Below are 16,241 nucleotides of genomic sequence, written 5' to 3'. Positions count from 1 at the left end.
TTCATATTGCTAATGCATGCTATAAGAATATTAACAACATATGCATTTTAAACCTATATTCAAGAACGGAGTGAGAACATGTCTTCTTCTCTATCAAAAGTAAAAATAAAAAAGTGAGACGATCAAGTCCTTGGGAGCCTTCTTTTTCATTTCACGCTATCCCAATCTCTATCAATGAATTCACTATACATTAATCAACCTTATCTTTTTTTTTTTTTGGTTACATTAATCAACCTTATCTTTGCGCATGCATGAGTTGCTTGATATCATCAATAAATCCCCATAATTTAAACCTCATTTTCCTCGTGAATGATAAATTCACGTTCAGACCACCAAAAAGAGGCTAAATTCACGTACCTATATCTATCTACTAGTCAAAGTTTTTGTACGTATTGTGAGGTTTAATATATATGCCGAAATGTCGGGGAAGACACAATTGTATTAAAAAAAGTACGAAAGACACAATTGCATTAAAAAAGTACGAACACTGATTTTCTTTTGATCAGTAGTGTGTATATATATATACAACTATGGATCTGAAGCTAGCTAGCTAGTTCCTCTTGCAACTTTTGTCATTAGGCTTCCAGTCGACACATATATTCACACAATGGAGAGAACTTGGTTCTTCCTGGTATGCTGCTTTTCTATAGCGGTAGCAGCACATACCAATAGTAATCTCACCACAGACCAGTCTGCTCTTCTTGCTCTCAAATCCCGTGTCACCAGTGATCCTAACATGATCTTGACCAACTGGTCTACCAACACCCCTACTTGCACTTGGATTGGTGTTACTTGTGGCGCAAACCACTTCAGAGTTGCAGTCTTGAACCTCTCTTACATGGGCCTCACAGGCACTATTCCTCCGGATCTTGGCAACCTCTCATTTCTTGTTGAGTTGCGTTTCGCAAATAACAGTTTTCATGGTCACTTGCCTGAAGAATTGGCTCGTTTGCACCAGTTAAAGTTGATTGGCTTAGCATACAACAGCTTTAGCGGACTCATTCCATCATGGTTCGGGTCCTTGTCCAAACTTCAAACGTTCAATTTGACTGGTAATCAGTTTTCAGGTTCCATACCCTCTGCCATTTTCAACTTATCTGCACTGGAAGTCATTAATTTGAGCCATAACCAACTATCAGGTACGTCTAACAAACCTACCAACAAGTTATCAGGGACGTTCATTATGTACACTTTAATATTCTACGTAATTATGGTATAAAATATTAACAGGTAGCATACCAAGAGAAATTGGAAACCTAACCATGCTGAAGAGGATATTTCTTGATGATAATAAGTTTACAGGTACGACTTATATTATATATTAAAGCATAACTAAGTGGATAACTAATTAATTAACCTTTATATGTTCATATTTTTCAGAAATTCCAAACGAGATTGGCACTTTGAATCAACTCGAGAAGTTATATGTCCAGCTCAATTCCCTAATAGGGCATGTTCCTATGGCTATCTTCAACATATCTTCTTTGACTACTTTGACTTTTTATGGAAACAACTTGAGCGGTAGTCTTTCAGATAATATATGCCAACATCTTCCTAGCATTCAAGTGTTGGATTTTTCTTACAACCAGTTTCATGGTCCACTTCCATCCAAATGTTGGCAATGCAAACGACTTCTTCAGTTAGGATTGTCGAATAACAATTTTAATGGAAGTATACCTAACAATATTGGGAACTTAACCCAAATAAAGGCGATATACCTTGACATAAATCACCTGACAGGTACTGGCCCGGTAAACTTCAACTTCAACTTGATTCTATATTGTACCTAATTACTTTCATGATTTATTTTTTAACTAATTTTAGTGGATAGGCAGACTAATTAGTGATTTAATTCGCTACAATAGGTTAGTTTTTCTAAAGTGGTTTTTACATACCCTTATTTATTATAATATACTAAAGCAAGCCAACAAAAATACAAAGAAATAAACCAAAAGGTCACAAGTTTTTACGGGAACTGAGTTTCTTAATGACTTGATAGTCACACTAGCAAAAGACGCGGCCGGTACAGTTGCTAGCGAATATAACAAAAACAAAATCATGTAGTAAGTAGTAACAAACAGAGGTAATTGTATGTATTTATATCATATGTAGAATATTTTGAAATATAATATTTAATAAAAATAAGGGAAATTTAATTCTACACCCAAATTCACATACACCTTTTAGATTAACCCATCTATAAGATTGTTTTAATATACACCCAAACCTATTAATTAGGTTTCTCTAAAAAAACAACCTATTAAATAAGATAAATATTAAAACTCATTGTTATTAAGAATTACTAAAGCTACCACCATTCCCAAACTTTCTGCATATGCAAGTCTTGAAATGGTTGAGCAAAGACATCGCCCATAATTAATCAACTCTTGATTCCAGCAATTGAAATCAATACCTAGGTTGAAGGTTATGTAATCTCCACATTCAAAAGCCTAATCTAAATCAATACCTGGGTTAGAGGTTATGTAATCTCCACATTCAAAAACTGGAATTATAGGTGCCTAAGTCATTCTCTGAATGATTTAGGTACAAACTGTGAAATCTATGAATGATAGGTACCCAAATCATTTGCTTATGCTAAAACCCACACGATGTTTAACACCTGAATGATAGACAAAATTATGCAATTTTACCTATGGTTCATTCTACCTAAGTTATTCCCTGATTGATAGGTACAAATTGTGAACTCCTAAATGATAGATACCTAAATCATTTGCTTATGTTAAAACTCACATGATATTTAACACCTGTACGATACGAAAAATTATACAGTTATACTTATGGTTCATCTAGAAATACCAAAATTAGAACGTGAAAGTTAATGACAAGGGTGTTGGATTATTCTATTTCATTTCCGGTAAATGAGGTGAAATGAATATTTTACTAAAAAGTCAACAGCTATATTTGAGGAATATTTTACCTATTCAATCATAAGGGTAAAATAGTCAAACTAAAAAAATGTGAAAAATCATAATTATAGACTTAAAACCTATGAGGAAGGTTTAATTATGTGAATAGATGTAGATTAAAAGAAAATATAGAAATGAATTTTTCCTAATAGGAGCTTCATTTTTTGGTTTTTTTTTTTCTTTCTAATTTTCTCTAAAAATAAACTTAGCAATTAAATACATGTAAAATCCAAAGAATAATTTTGTTTAATAATGCCAAGTTGTTGATATTACATGTGGCAGGTACTATTCCACATGAGATTGGTCAGCTTCCATATTTGGAGGAATTGTTCCTCGGTATTAATAATCTCAGAGGGCTGATTCCATCCTCAATCTTCAATATGTCCACAATAATGAAGATATCGCTTAGCAACAATCAGCTCTCAGGTAACCTCCCAACAAACATAGGTCATAGGATTCCAATCCTTCAAGAGCTATACCTAGGAATAAATAAACTTAGTGGAGTAATCCCCAAATCCATCTCCAATGTTTCTAAGCTCACGGATCTAGACCTAGACCGAAACTTTTTTTCTGGCTTTATTCCAAGCACACTTTGTGTCTTAACGAACCTTGAACAACTTAAGTTATTCCATAATAACTTGACCATTGATAGTTCGACTCCAGAAGTAAATATTCTCTCTTGTTTGGCAAATCTTAAGAATTTAAAGGAATTAGCCTTCTCAACCAATCCATTAAATGTCAGGCTTCCAGTTTCCTTTAAGAATCTCTCTACATCACTCCAATATATTTATTTAAGCAATTGCAACATGAGAGGTAACATCCCCAATGATATAGGCAACTTGAGCAACTTGATAGTCTTGAACTTGGCAGAAAATCAATTGAGTGGATTGATTCCAACCTCAACACGAAGACTATATAATCTCCAAGGTTTGTATTTATATGACAACAGATTGCAAGGATACATCCCGAATGAAGTTTGTCAACTAAACTACCTAGCTGAGTTAATTTTGTATGGGAATCAACTCACTGGTTGCATACCTTCCTGCTTGGGTAATCTAACTGCATCGCTAAGAATTCTATCAATAGGGTCCAATTTGCTGAATTCAACAATACCATCGACCTTGTGGGATCTTACTGATATCTTGCAAGTAAATTTGTCTTCAAATTCTTTGAGTGGATCTCTCTCACAAGGTGTTGGGAATTTGAAGGTTGCCACAGATATATTGTTATCGTACAACCAATTGTCAGGCACTATACCAAGCAACATTGGGGGTCTTCAAGATTTGGTGAATCTCGACTTGGGAAATAATAAACTAGAAGGCTCAATTCCTAGTTCACTTGGCAACTCTTTAAGCCTGAAGTTCTTGGATTTATCCAAAAACCAATTATTTGGAGTGATTCCGAAGTCTCTTGAAGCACTCTCATATCTCCAGTATATGAATTTGTCTTTTAACAAACTCCAAGGTGAAATTCCAACGGATGGACCTTTCAGAAACTTCTCTGCTCAATCATTTGTTTCTAATCATGGACTCTGTGGGCCATCTCGGTTTCATGTTCCACCATGCAAAGAAAGAAGTGGTAGATCTATCTTGAAATATGTCATTCCAGGGATCTTGTCAACAATGCTTATATTGACCTCCATTTGGATGTTGATGTTACACAGAAAAAAGAATGTGAAATATGCAACTGGAACTACCTTGCCTCAACTTCTATGGAGAAGAGTTTCATACCAAGAGCTTCTAAGTACAACAAATGGATTCCATGAAGGTAACTTACTTGGCACTGGGGGTTTTGGCTCAGTATATGCAGGAACACTTTCAGATGGGATAGACGTTGCCATAAAAGTTTTCAATTTAGAGCTAGAAGGAGCATCTACGAGTTTTGATGTTGAATGTGAGATGTTAAGCAATATTCGTCACCGAAATCTTATCAAAGTCATAAGTTGCTGCAGTCAAATTGATTTCAAAGCGGTTGTACTGAACTATATGCCTAATGGGAGCCTTGACAAGTGGTTATATTCTCCGAACTATTCCTTGAATATCCTGCAGAGGTTGAATATATTGATAGATGTTGCATCGGCATTGGAGTATCTTCATCATGGTTATGAAACACCTATTGTGCATTGTGATTTGAAGCCCAGAAACATATTACTAGACAATGATATGGGTGCACATGTTACTGACTTTGGTATTGCAAAACTCTTGGGCGGAGGAGATTCTATGACTCGCACCATGACCCTAGCCACAATTGGTTATATGGCTCCAGGTGATGTACTATTGCTAGTTTATGTTTCAATTTTGAATATGATGTTCTTAATAAAGTTCTGATTTCAATTTTATATATACAGAGTATGGGATGGAAGGAATAATTACCAAAGGAGCGGATCTGTATAGTTTTGGTATTGTAATGATGGAAACACTCACAAAAAGGAAGCCAACAGATGACATGTTTGTTGGGGAAATGAGTTTGAAGCAATGGGTTGCGAATTCACTGTATGCAAATGCGGTAGTTGATGTCGTGGACACCGATTTACTTCAGACAGAGGAGGATGATGAAATTGTGAGCAAGAGAGATTGTTTATCATCCCTTATGCAATTGGCTCTTTCTTGTTCTGCAGAATTATCAGAAGAGAGAATAAACATGCAAGAGGCTTTAGCCACCCTTAACAAAATCAAGATCAAGTTTTTGAAAAACGCTGCAGCAGTGGTGTTGAACCCTAGAGCTGAGATTTGATTGGCATGCATGTAAAAATATATCCTAGCTAGAATTCATTTTATTTTGATTTCCTTTGTTTGAGTCCTTCTCGAGTCACTCTGCTATTTCAGGAATTCCATGTTATTTACACTACTCTGTATTCCCGTTGTATTTTGTTCAATATATCCAGAAAACTGTTGATTTAATTTGTTGCCTCCTTGATTTAGATCTCTGCAAACGAATGAACTTGGTAACATTCACACTATTATGTCGATCCCAGAGTAAATTGATTCATTTGGAACTTATCATAGCTAGACAGACTCTCGATCAGAATCAATGATGATTAAGGTGGCAGCACGCAGGTCGACTTTAAGTATCTATTATCTCATACATTCCAAGGATTAATCTGCCATATTATTAGCATTCTTGCAACTTATAAAATGCCACCATGTAACATGCATGGCTAATAGATTTCGCTGATAAACTGACAATGACTTGAGTGAATGAATCAGATTACTACATCTGTCACTAGCAATACATTTTCAAACAAGCTTAATTTTAGTTATTTTTTCTATTAAAAAAAAAAAAGTAGCATTGGAGCTGCAACGTTTGTACATGGATCTTCTACAAAATATTATCACTGCCACTTTTTCTCAGTTCGGTTTTCTTCTCTCTGGACTTTCAGAGCAGTAGAGCACTAATGATTATAATAAACATGTGAGTGACAAATTAGGCGCAGAGCCACAGAAGATCGACTTTTTGTACAAAGAAAAGAAAGAAAGAAAGACAAACTTAAGATCGAGTTTATATTAGGTCGGTAGCAGCTAGCTCGCTCACGATCATTGCATATATACAAATATAGAATATTGGTTTGAGAATGTTAGATATAAGGCTCTATCTTCAAAAAAGAAATTTATTAAAATATTATGGATTAACTGATGCTATCATTGCACCATTAAATGTGGACTAATTAATTACACATCTTTGTCATTCAATATGAACTCTGTTAATCTAAGGGATAGTTTGTAAGAGACTGAGAGACAATTGAATCTGATAGCTGAAAATAAATGTACAGGTTTTAAGTTGTTATAATTTCAACTTTTAAATTTAGTATATGTCCTTGAGGTGGAGTCGTGGAGAACTTGAAATGAATTTGTACCTCACAATCCTTTATAACTGTCTCTTAGGTGAGTAAGACTGCATACAATATTAGTAGTCGTAATTAAAGCGTGATTGCAACAAATTAAAGCCCTCATCATAATTTAAAAATATTGAGTTACATTTTTTTTTGGAATAAATATTGAGTTACATTGAGCTTTAATAGGTTTCGGTACGGGGCACTAGCTGTGGTGGAGGTGGCTTGATACGGACAAAGCGGCGGCCATGCTATATGAGTCATCTGTTTTTGGAAATTTGATCAGCGTACCTCTCTCTAATCTCGAATGGGCTGCTCAGTCATAGTTGGCGACATCGTTTGCAATCACTATCTATATTACATTGGGGTTTGGCACATGCTTGTGGCTAGAGGTGGCAAACGGGCCACTAAGCACGAGCACAACATGGGCCCGGCACGCTTAAAAGTGGCCCTGCACAGCCTAAGCCCGTTAGTGGCCTGGCACAATCCGAGCAAGTTAGAATAACAGGTCGGGTTGGGCCTAAGAACATTGGCCCATTGGCCTGACCCGAGCCCATAATGGGCCCGGCATGACCTGAGCACGACATATTATGGGCCGGCCCGTTACAAATACAAAATTTCATTTTGTTTTTAAAAAAATTAAAAAACTACAATGATGAGATTTCCACCAATGCTATTTCTTTTATGCTGTCAAGATATCCTTGTTTTGACATAAGTATTTTTTCTAAATATTAAATATATGTTTATTAGTAAAGACTAATCTCATAATAATACAACTATAGAATGAAGGAAAAAAATATGATACTAAATCTTCATTATATTAATAAAGATTAATCTCACAATAATATACTGAAAACAATATATTTTGAGTTATTATTATTATTATTTTTTTTTTCTTATAGTGGAATATAAAAAATTAGGGTTAATTACATATAAGTGCATCTTAGAATGTTTTTTTAGCCATAAGGCCACCAACTAGATTTTTCCTTCATAAGGCCACTAGATTAAAAGAGATGTTCTATTTTGGATATTAAAAACCAATATATTTACATAACTGCCACTAGAGTACAAAATCAACATTTATTCTCTCTCTCTCCTCTCCGGCGAGGCCTCCGGCCGACCTCCGGCAAACTCCGGCGGGTCTCCGGCGAACTCCAGCAATCACAAAAGCTACTGTCACTGACATCAAAAGCTATTGTAGCTAGCAACAAAAGCTACTATGATAAAATTTCCGGCAATGTCACAAAAGTTACTATCACTAGCAACAAAAGCTACTCTAGTAAGATTTCCAGCAACCTCCAATGAGATAACAAAAGCTACTATCACCAACAATAAAAGCTGATGCTTACCAAATAACCTATGCTCCCCAAAACGAAAAGCTACTATCCCCACCAACAAAAGCTACTGTCACCAATACCAAAAGCTACTCTCATCAGCAATAAATGCTACTCTCACCAACATTAGAAAACTACTCTCACCACCAGCAAAAGCTGCTTTCACCAACATCAAAAGCTGCTCTCACCAACAACAAAAGTTACTGTCACTAACACCAACATTAGAGAGTTACTCTTGTATCAAAAACTACTCTCACCATTAATAAAAGCTACTCTCACCAACGCAGAAAACTACTATCACTACTGTAAAAAACTACTTTTACCACCGACAAAAGCTACTCTCACCAACGTTAAAAACTACTATCACCATCACAAAAAGCTATAATCATCACGACCAAAAGTTACTCTTACCAAAGACTAACAAAGTTACTATCACCAACTGAGAAAACTATTACCAAACCTACACAAAAACTGCTATGAAACATTAAAACAACTATAAATTTACAATGCACAATGCTCAATCTTGCATGTATTGCACATATCATAATCGATCAACATAACTTGTATCCATGAGCATCATTTACTAGAGTAAGCCGTAAAATCCATAGGAATTACCAAAATCAAACCAAAGCTATCAAATTGACAAATATCAACAAATGAGTTTCTACCTAATACAAAAACTGTAACAATACTTAATTCCAGGTTTTGAACGTGTAACAAAGCTTTGATCTCTGCAATTAGTACCCTCGCTCTTCCCTACGCCTAATCTCACCATCGAAGACTCATCGCAATCATCCAAACAGACCCTGCGTGAAAATTCAGCAATCAAAATCGAGATTTTTAAAATAATTTGCACCTGCAAATTCAAATTCAAATCAAATGAAAAAAGTGAATGATTCAGAAGCTCACTGCGCAAGCCAAAACGACACTGAGAAAACAAGGCAACGTTGACGGCATTTGAATCTACACTGAGAAAGCAATTCAGAAGCTCACTGAGCAAGCCAAAACGACAAACAAAACCCCGTTTTGAGTTCTAATAGTCTCACTAAACGTCCAAAATCGAAACCGAACAAAAATGAAGTTCCGTCCAAATTCCGAATACTCCGAAACCAAAACAGAGGATTCTAGGGCTCCGAAATGAGAATCAGATGCAAACAGAGCCGGAATTGAAGAAAAAGCGAGAAGGAGAGAGGTACTACCTGAGTCAGCTCTAGGTGAACAAAGTCTGAGTTGGCATCGTTGAGGCTTTGTAGGAGGAGCTGATCGAATCTGGTTCGCAGTAGTCTGCGAAAACTTCATCATCGCGGAGACGACGAAGCCTGGCAGAGGGAGATAGGGTTTGCTGAGAGAGGGGGCGAGAATGGGGAGGGCGCCGTGCCGGTGGTCGCCAGAATCGGAGGCGGAGATCACGAGGTGATCTGTGATCAAGGAAAGAGAGAGAGCGCCGTGCCGGTGGTCTTCGAAATCGGAGGCAGAGATCAAGACTTGATCTGTGATCGAACGTCGACGATCAGGTGTTTTGCCGGCGAGCTTGTGAGGTCTGAGGTCTGCAACGGTGAAGGGGAGAGAGCGAGGCAACGACGTCGTGTGGGTTTGTGAAGGGATCTGCAACGCGCGCGCGCGCGGAGAGAGAGAGAGAGAGAGAGAGAGAGAGAGAGAGAGAGAGAGAGAGAGAGAGAGAGAGAGAGAGAGAGAGAGAGAGAGAGAGAGAGAGAGAGAGAGAGAGAGAGAGAGAGAGAGAATGTGTGGAGCAGAATGGTGGCTGTTGAGAGAGAGAGAATGTATGGAGCAGAGGTTGTTATTTCAGCTCGTTTCGATAAGGTGGAAGCGTAAATTGGTCAAACGGGGAAAAAATTGAAGCATTAGGTGGCCTTATGAAGACAACAAATATAAGGTGGCCTTATGACTAATTAAAGTTTCAAAAGATCACTTGTGTGTAATTTTCTAAAAAATTATTGGAAAACTAATCTTAAAACGCTAAGATTAAGAAAAACGTTGTAGAACTTTAATTTATTTTAATTTTCTAAATAGTTAATAAAATTAATTTTTATTTATTCAAATTAATATTTTGAAATCGTGTTTTATAGTGGGTAGGCACGAGCATGACCCATTTATTGACCCGGCACGAGCCCGACATGATAATAAATAGATCGGCCCAAGCACGGCATGAAGCACAACTAGGCCCGCATAAAATGGACCGGCCCAGCCCGTTTGCCACCTCTACTTGTGGCTGTTCTCTTGGTATTAAGGGCTTGTAATCGACTTCATCAATTTGTTCCATGCTAGTGCATCTTGGTGACTTAGCTGGTTGTTTGGTTGGATCAATTGGTGTTGGTGAAGATTGCAACGATAGTTTGTTGCGGATGAGTGGATTGTTTGATTGGCGCTCTTGTTCCGTGGCTTTGGTGCTCTAGACCTTGGCTTATGTGGTTATGCATGGTGACTTTGGTGGTGTACAATCTTTTAATATGGTGGCATACTATATTTTGAGACTCAATGACCTCTATGATGGCAATCTGAGCTCGGTAGGCTTACCTGGGCAATGAATTAAAGCTACGAGAGTGGTCAATTGTCTAAAAAACAATGTAAACGCATTACTTCAAAGACAGATTTGATGATGGCTAACCTGGCAATAGACCTAGCAGGTTGTCACTTAGGCCCCCATTATCTTTGCGTACTTATTTTGAAAAGAAAAGAAAAAGAAAAAAAAAACAGTAAAACTTTACTACAAGAACCCGCCATTATAAGCACAACTAATTTACTGCAAGAATTTCATGAAGGCAGGGAGGTCGGACTTCCGGACAAAACATCGCCTGCACCATTTTCAAAGCCCTTCTAGTAAGAGCATGAGCAATTTGATTACTTGTGCACATACTTCCAAGTAACCAGCTCTTATTTCGTCATCAACTACGGAACTTCATCAACGACTAACCCAATATCAGTAAGATCTAAACCACTAAGTCCCAGTGCGTTGATTACATTTAGAGCAGCTCCTGCAATCACTAAATTGTCCACCCCAATTTGCTTACAGTTTTACAAATCGTGTCACAGTGGCAATGCTTCTGATGCATGAGGTTTGAGTGAAGCGCTCCCTTTAAACCCCCATTCTCATCGGTGACCACTGCCCCCAATCCTACACATCCAACAGATCGACACAGCACAAGCCCCATCGAAGAACAATTTCATTCCTGAGTGTGCAACATTGACTCATGAGTTTCACCATGCCCATCCAATTCCGGTCTGCACCCTGTCAACTCGCTTCTATTCCCCAACACAGCGCTAGCAACTCAGCTTGCCATTCAACACACATGCTAATGATATGTTGCGGTTCTAATTTTTTTTTTTTCCAACATAAAATTCATTCCTATGCTTCCACACGCACCAACCTAGTAACACAAATAGCTCAACTTCTTTTCGTTCCACAATTTTAGCCACATGGAGGAGTAGATTTTAGCAAAACAGGGCTTCTTCCAGACCTTATAAACCCTCTTCAACCAAGTAACCTTTCAAACCCTTTCAACCACTGGGAGACTCCCACAAGCTATGGATCCGGAAGTATGGATAACAGACTCCTCAAGGCCTCCACAACGTCCACACCCCAAATGAGGACTGATTATGCGTTTAAACAAACCCTCAGCACAAGGTAAGAAGGCATGGCAAGCTCTCCAAAGAAAACAACTTGACTTTAGCAAACTCCTTGATAAAGAAAAAAATTTCACAAATGGTCACTCAACTATTACTCATTCGACAGTTTAGTCACTCAACTATAGCTATGTCAATCATTTTAGTCACTAAATGAGCATTTTGTCTCACTTTAATCACTTCTCTCAATCAGTTCAATTCAGATTTATCAAATTTTCACGATTGGTTGAACGAAAATATCTTTTATATTACGGCAAATAAAGTATTTTTTTAATGAAAAAATTAATGAACTGACTAAAGTGAATTACAAAGTTAAAGTTGAGTGATTAAAGCTTCTAAGTTGAGTGAATAAGTTGAGTGAATAACAAAGTTAAAGTTAAAGTATAAGCGAAGGGAAAAGTTGAACTTTGAATCAGAAGAGGCTGAAATTGCTGGTAAGGGCTTTGTCTGTGCCATCGGTGGAGGGTGAGGCTGTGCAGATGGTGGTCTCTACTATTGCAGAGTGGGAGGGAACTGTGGAAGGCGATGTGTCGCCTTCTCTTGATAGTTTAATTTAATTTTTGTTTGGGTCGCAAAACCCAGAGCCTTAATTGTTTCTCTTTTTTGTCTGCTTCAAGGTTATCTTGGCTTTTGTTAGAATAATGGCGTGTGGATTTTCTAAAAGGTGGGCGTATTCAGGATATGTTGGGTTCATATTCTTCTAGAATAGAGATTTCAAGGATCCTACTGAACGATTGCTTTTTGTCGACTCCATAGGGGTGTTTCGTTCTTGTACTGCTTGTTGAACTTAATGAAAGGACTGACCTATTTCCATCAAAAAAAAGTTGAGTGATACATTTAAAAATTAAGTGACCGATTCTGATATTCTCTAAAAAAAATTTTTTTAGCACAATCAATCATGCCACGTGTAAATTTATGAGAACCTAGTATATATTGGGCGGGTTGAATTTAATAACAGCTGAAATATTGGTTGAATCCAACTCATATATTTATCGGGTTCGAGGGTTTCTTAACAACCCGCCCAAAAGTGGATGGTTTGGGCCACAATAGTTGAACCCAAGATCACCTCTACAGCCCTGCTAGAACCCACGAAGATAGACCCACCGTCCCACCCTAGTCGCACGCTCGGCCTCCAACGGTCGCGCGCAGACTCTCTTACTCTCTTTGACTCAACAGTCGACACTCCTCAACCCTCATTGTTAATTTGACAACCCTCTTCTGTTTCACCCTTTCTACTTTTCTCTCCTGTGGACTATGATTATTAAGTTGGTATTTTAGGTTTGGATTCTGTTACTCTATGGTGATGATTTCAGAGGCTTTATATTTTGTTCCATTCCTCCAATGATCGAACGAGTGCCATTTTTATATGAAAGCTAAATCAATGCCCGAGTTACAAGTTCCTATAATACATAATATTACGTGCATGAGACAATTATTGATATACCATTATTTTCTGGGTGTGAAAGTTATATGTCATATAATGATGTGTTTCTGCAGAATTTGGGGTATCTAACTTAAACCCATCTCCACATAAAGTGATGAGTCCACAATCTTCGGAGCAAGTCTTGCAGGATCGTTTGGAAATTTTGTCCACTGTAGAACATGTTAAATGGGTTACAGAAAAGGGATATAGATTTACGTTTGATTTCTTTCAAGGGATGGAGTTTTTTTTAACGTGGAATGGCGAACTTCCGAAATTGGCAAATATTCCTAGAAATTCCGAGAAGTATTCGTCACTGAAAGTTCAAAAGGAGATTTGAGTATTCTCGGTGACAAGGTGAGGAATAAGATCCGTGAAGAAGTTGGAGATTCCAAATTCTGCATTATCCTTGACGAAGCTTGTGATCAATCTAACAGGCAACTGTTGGTTGTTATTCTGAGATTTGTGGACTGTCGAGGTTGTGTTCAAGAACGAATGTTTGAAGTTGTAGATGTTGATGATGACTTTACTGCCCCAGCTCTTGAAAAAGAGATATTCAATTTACTTGCTCGGAATAATATCTGTGTTGGAAATATGCGGGGGCAAGGGTACAATGGTGCAAGGAGTATGCGTGACGCATGGAATACATTACAAGCATCGTTTCTCAGAGATTCCCCATGTGCATATTATGTACATTGCTTTGCTCATGATCTGCATGTAGCATTGTTCACTGCAACTTATGAAGTATTTGCTATGTACATATTTTTTAAAGCGCTGCGCTCCATTGTCAGTTTTCTTAGTGTTTACTCCAATTGTCATTCTGATCTAAAGCCAGCTGGAGATGTTGAAATTGCAGATTTGATTGCTTTTGTAGAGCTTGAGTCACAGAGTTTCCAACGAGACCCAACTGTGAGTTGGAGCTTCCATTATGGTTTGATTACTAGATTGATTGATATGTTTGATGCTACTTGCACATTTCTTGAAAACATTGAAACAAGTAGACTGAATGCGGATATACGTGGGGAAGCTTGGGGTATTTATAACGTGGTAGCATCCTTCGAATTTGTATTTAGCTTGCTGTTGTTTAAAGAAATTATGGAAATCACTGGTGAAGTTTGTCAAGCGGTGCAACGGAAATCTCAGCCCATCTTGAATGCTTTTGACTTGGTCTCAAGTACAAAAACTATCCTTCAGAAGTTTCAACAAGATGGTTGGGATAATTTCATTGGAAGTGTGGTATCATTTTCTGAAAGAAATTCCATAAATATTCCTGATATGGGTGCTAGTCATAGGGTGCACAAATGTCGTACTTCTCAGCAAGAATTTATTACAATTGAGCATCATTATCACATTGAAATATTCAATGCGGTAATAGATTTACAGTTGAAGGAGTTAAACAGTAGGTTTCCACAGCAAACAATGGAACTTTTTATTCTTAGCTCAGCTTTAGATCCTACTGATGCATTTAAATCATTTAAAATTGATGATATTTGCAATCTTGCTGGGAAGTTCTATCCTCAAGATTTCACTCAAGATGAGATGCATGCTTTGAGACTACAATTGAAAAACTATGAGCTTGAAGTTCTTTGTGATCCACAGTTTCGGAATATGTCTTCTCTATCTGAACTTTGTCAAGGATTAATTGAAACAGGAAAGTCAGCCTTGTATTTCTTAATCGACAGATTGATTCGTCTAGTGTTGACTCTTCCAGTTCATACGGCAATGACTGAACGAGCATTTTCAGCAATGGGACCTATCAATGAACTCTGCAACAAGATAGAAGACGAGTTTCTCCCAAATTATTTGGTTGTCCACATTGAGAGAGATCACGCTGAAAGTATTGATTCAGATTCAGTAATAGATGATCTTTATTCTGTGAATCATGCGAGGGCACTACTTCAATAGTGTTTTACTGATCCTTTTGCTTCTTGATTTATTGTTTTTCTTTTAGAACATGCAATCTCTGAAGGGTAGTTCTGTTTCCTTCCTAACTAGATGATCTCCCCTTTTTCGTTGATGGAATTTCCTATGTCCAGATTTTATCAACTCATTCTGTATTTTGACCATAGTGATGGATGTCTGAGCTCCAATTTCATTCGTTTGTGATAATTTGAGGTATTTGTGTTGAGGAATATGCATTTAGAAGGGGGTGAGTTTTGAAATGCACTTTGTATTTGTGGATATGAAGTGGCAGGTTATGTGAACAAAACAGAGGAAAACAGGATTGGAAAATATTTTAGTTGCATCCTGCAGTTGAATTCGACATTTCTAATTGGGAGCAATAATGCACAGCCTTCACCATTTTTCACCATGCAGTCTCCCAATTAGATTGCACTTTAGTTACATAACCTTCCCTAATACGGTATCTGGTTGATTGGTTGTAGTATCTTACTCCATATCTAATGTAATACAAATAATTCACCTCTAGAGAGTTTGGTAATTACAGACTTTTGTTTCCTTATCATGGATTTCTCCATTTCCTTCCAACTCGAAATTAGGGTTGCAGTTTTCTCCACAATGTGTCAACACGACATTAGTAAATGCCTCACCTGCGTTTTGTAACAATTGAAATATTGACAAGCAAGTCATGTTTGGATTGATTAGAAATTCAACCATTTGAATGATATTCTTTTAATCATTATGTGTCATGCATTTTATTTTACTTCAAAACATCATCATAAAAATTCTATAATACTCTAAGCATCGATGATCTTCACCTATAAACGGTTAAATTTAATAAACAGATATATAAATAAATATAACCGATTGACGGTTGAATTTCACAGACATCAAATACCCTAAACCACCGTAAAACACTAACCTTTTTCATTGCATCACATTTATTGATTTAGGAGGTTGTGAGGCTGTGCACTATCATATAGTTACAAACTTACAAACACCAAGTGCATCTCTGCTACTTTCCTGTTTTCTTTCGGCCTCTTCCACTTCATCCAAATGTCACCAGAAGCCCACCTCACGCCTCTTGTATTTACAGAAATGCCACTTTCTTAAAACCCCGCCACATTTTCTTCTCCTTCGTCATCATCGTGGGACACTTCACCAAAACCCAAACAAACGAAGCAGTGTAC

At 37.3% G+C, this 16,241-nt stretch overlaps 2 protein-coding genes across 2 annotated transcripts; both read left to right on the top strand.

The window, feature by feature from the left end:
- The first annotated feature begins 536 nt into the window (after positions 1–536).
- Positions 537–5,728, top strand: LOC112167426 (probable LRR receptor-like serine/threonine-protein kinase At3g47570). Its single transcript, XM_024304443.2, has 5 exons — positions 537–1,139; positions 1,231–1,302; positions 1,381–1,740; positions 3,210–5,192; positions 5,275–5,728. The coding sequence occupies exons 1-5, from the start codon at positions 608–610 to the stop codon at positions 5,658–5,660; spliced, it is 3,333 nt and encodes a 1,110-aa protein (XP_024160211.1). The 5' UTR covers positions 537–607; the 3' UTR covers positions 5,661–5,728.
- A 7,919-nt stretch (positions 5,729–13,647) lies between these two features.
- Positions 13,648–15,057, top strand: LOC112203698. The gene has a single exon (XM_024344624.1). It carries the CDS (start codon positions 13,648–13,650, stop codon positions 15,055–15,057), a length of 1,410 nt encoding a protein of 469 aa, XP_024200392.1.
- The last annotated feature ends 1,184 nt before the right edge of the window (positions 15,058–16,241 follow it).

Source organism: Rosa chinensis, chromosome 5 (assembly GCF_002994745.2).
Source record: "Rosa chinensis cultivar Old Blush chromosome 5, RchiOBHm-V2, whole genome shotgun sequence".
Lineage (NCBI taxonomy): Eukaryota > Viridiplantae > Streptophyta > Magnoliopsida > Rosales > Rosaceae > Rosa > Rosa chinensis.
This window is presented reverse-complemented; position numbering and strand designations above follow the sequence as displayed.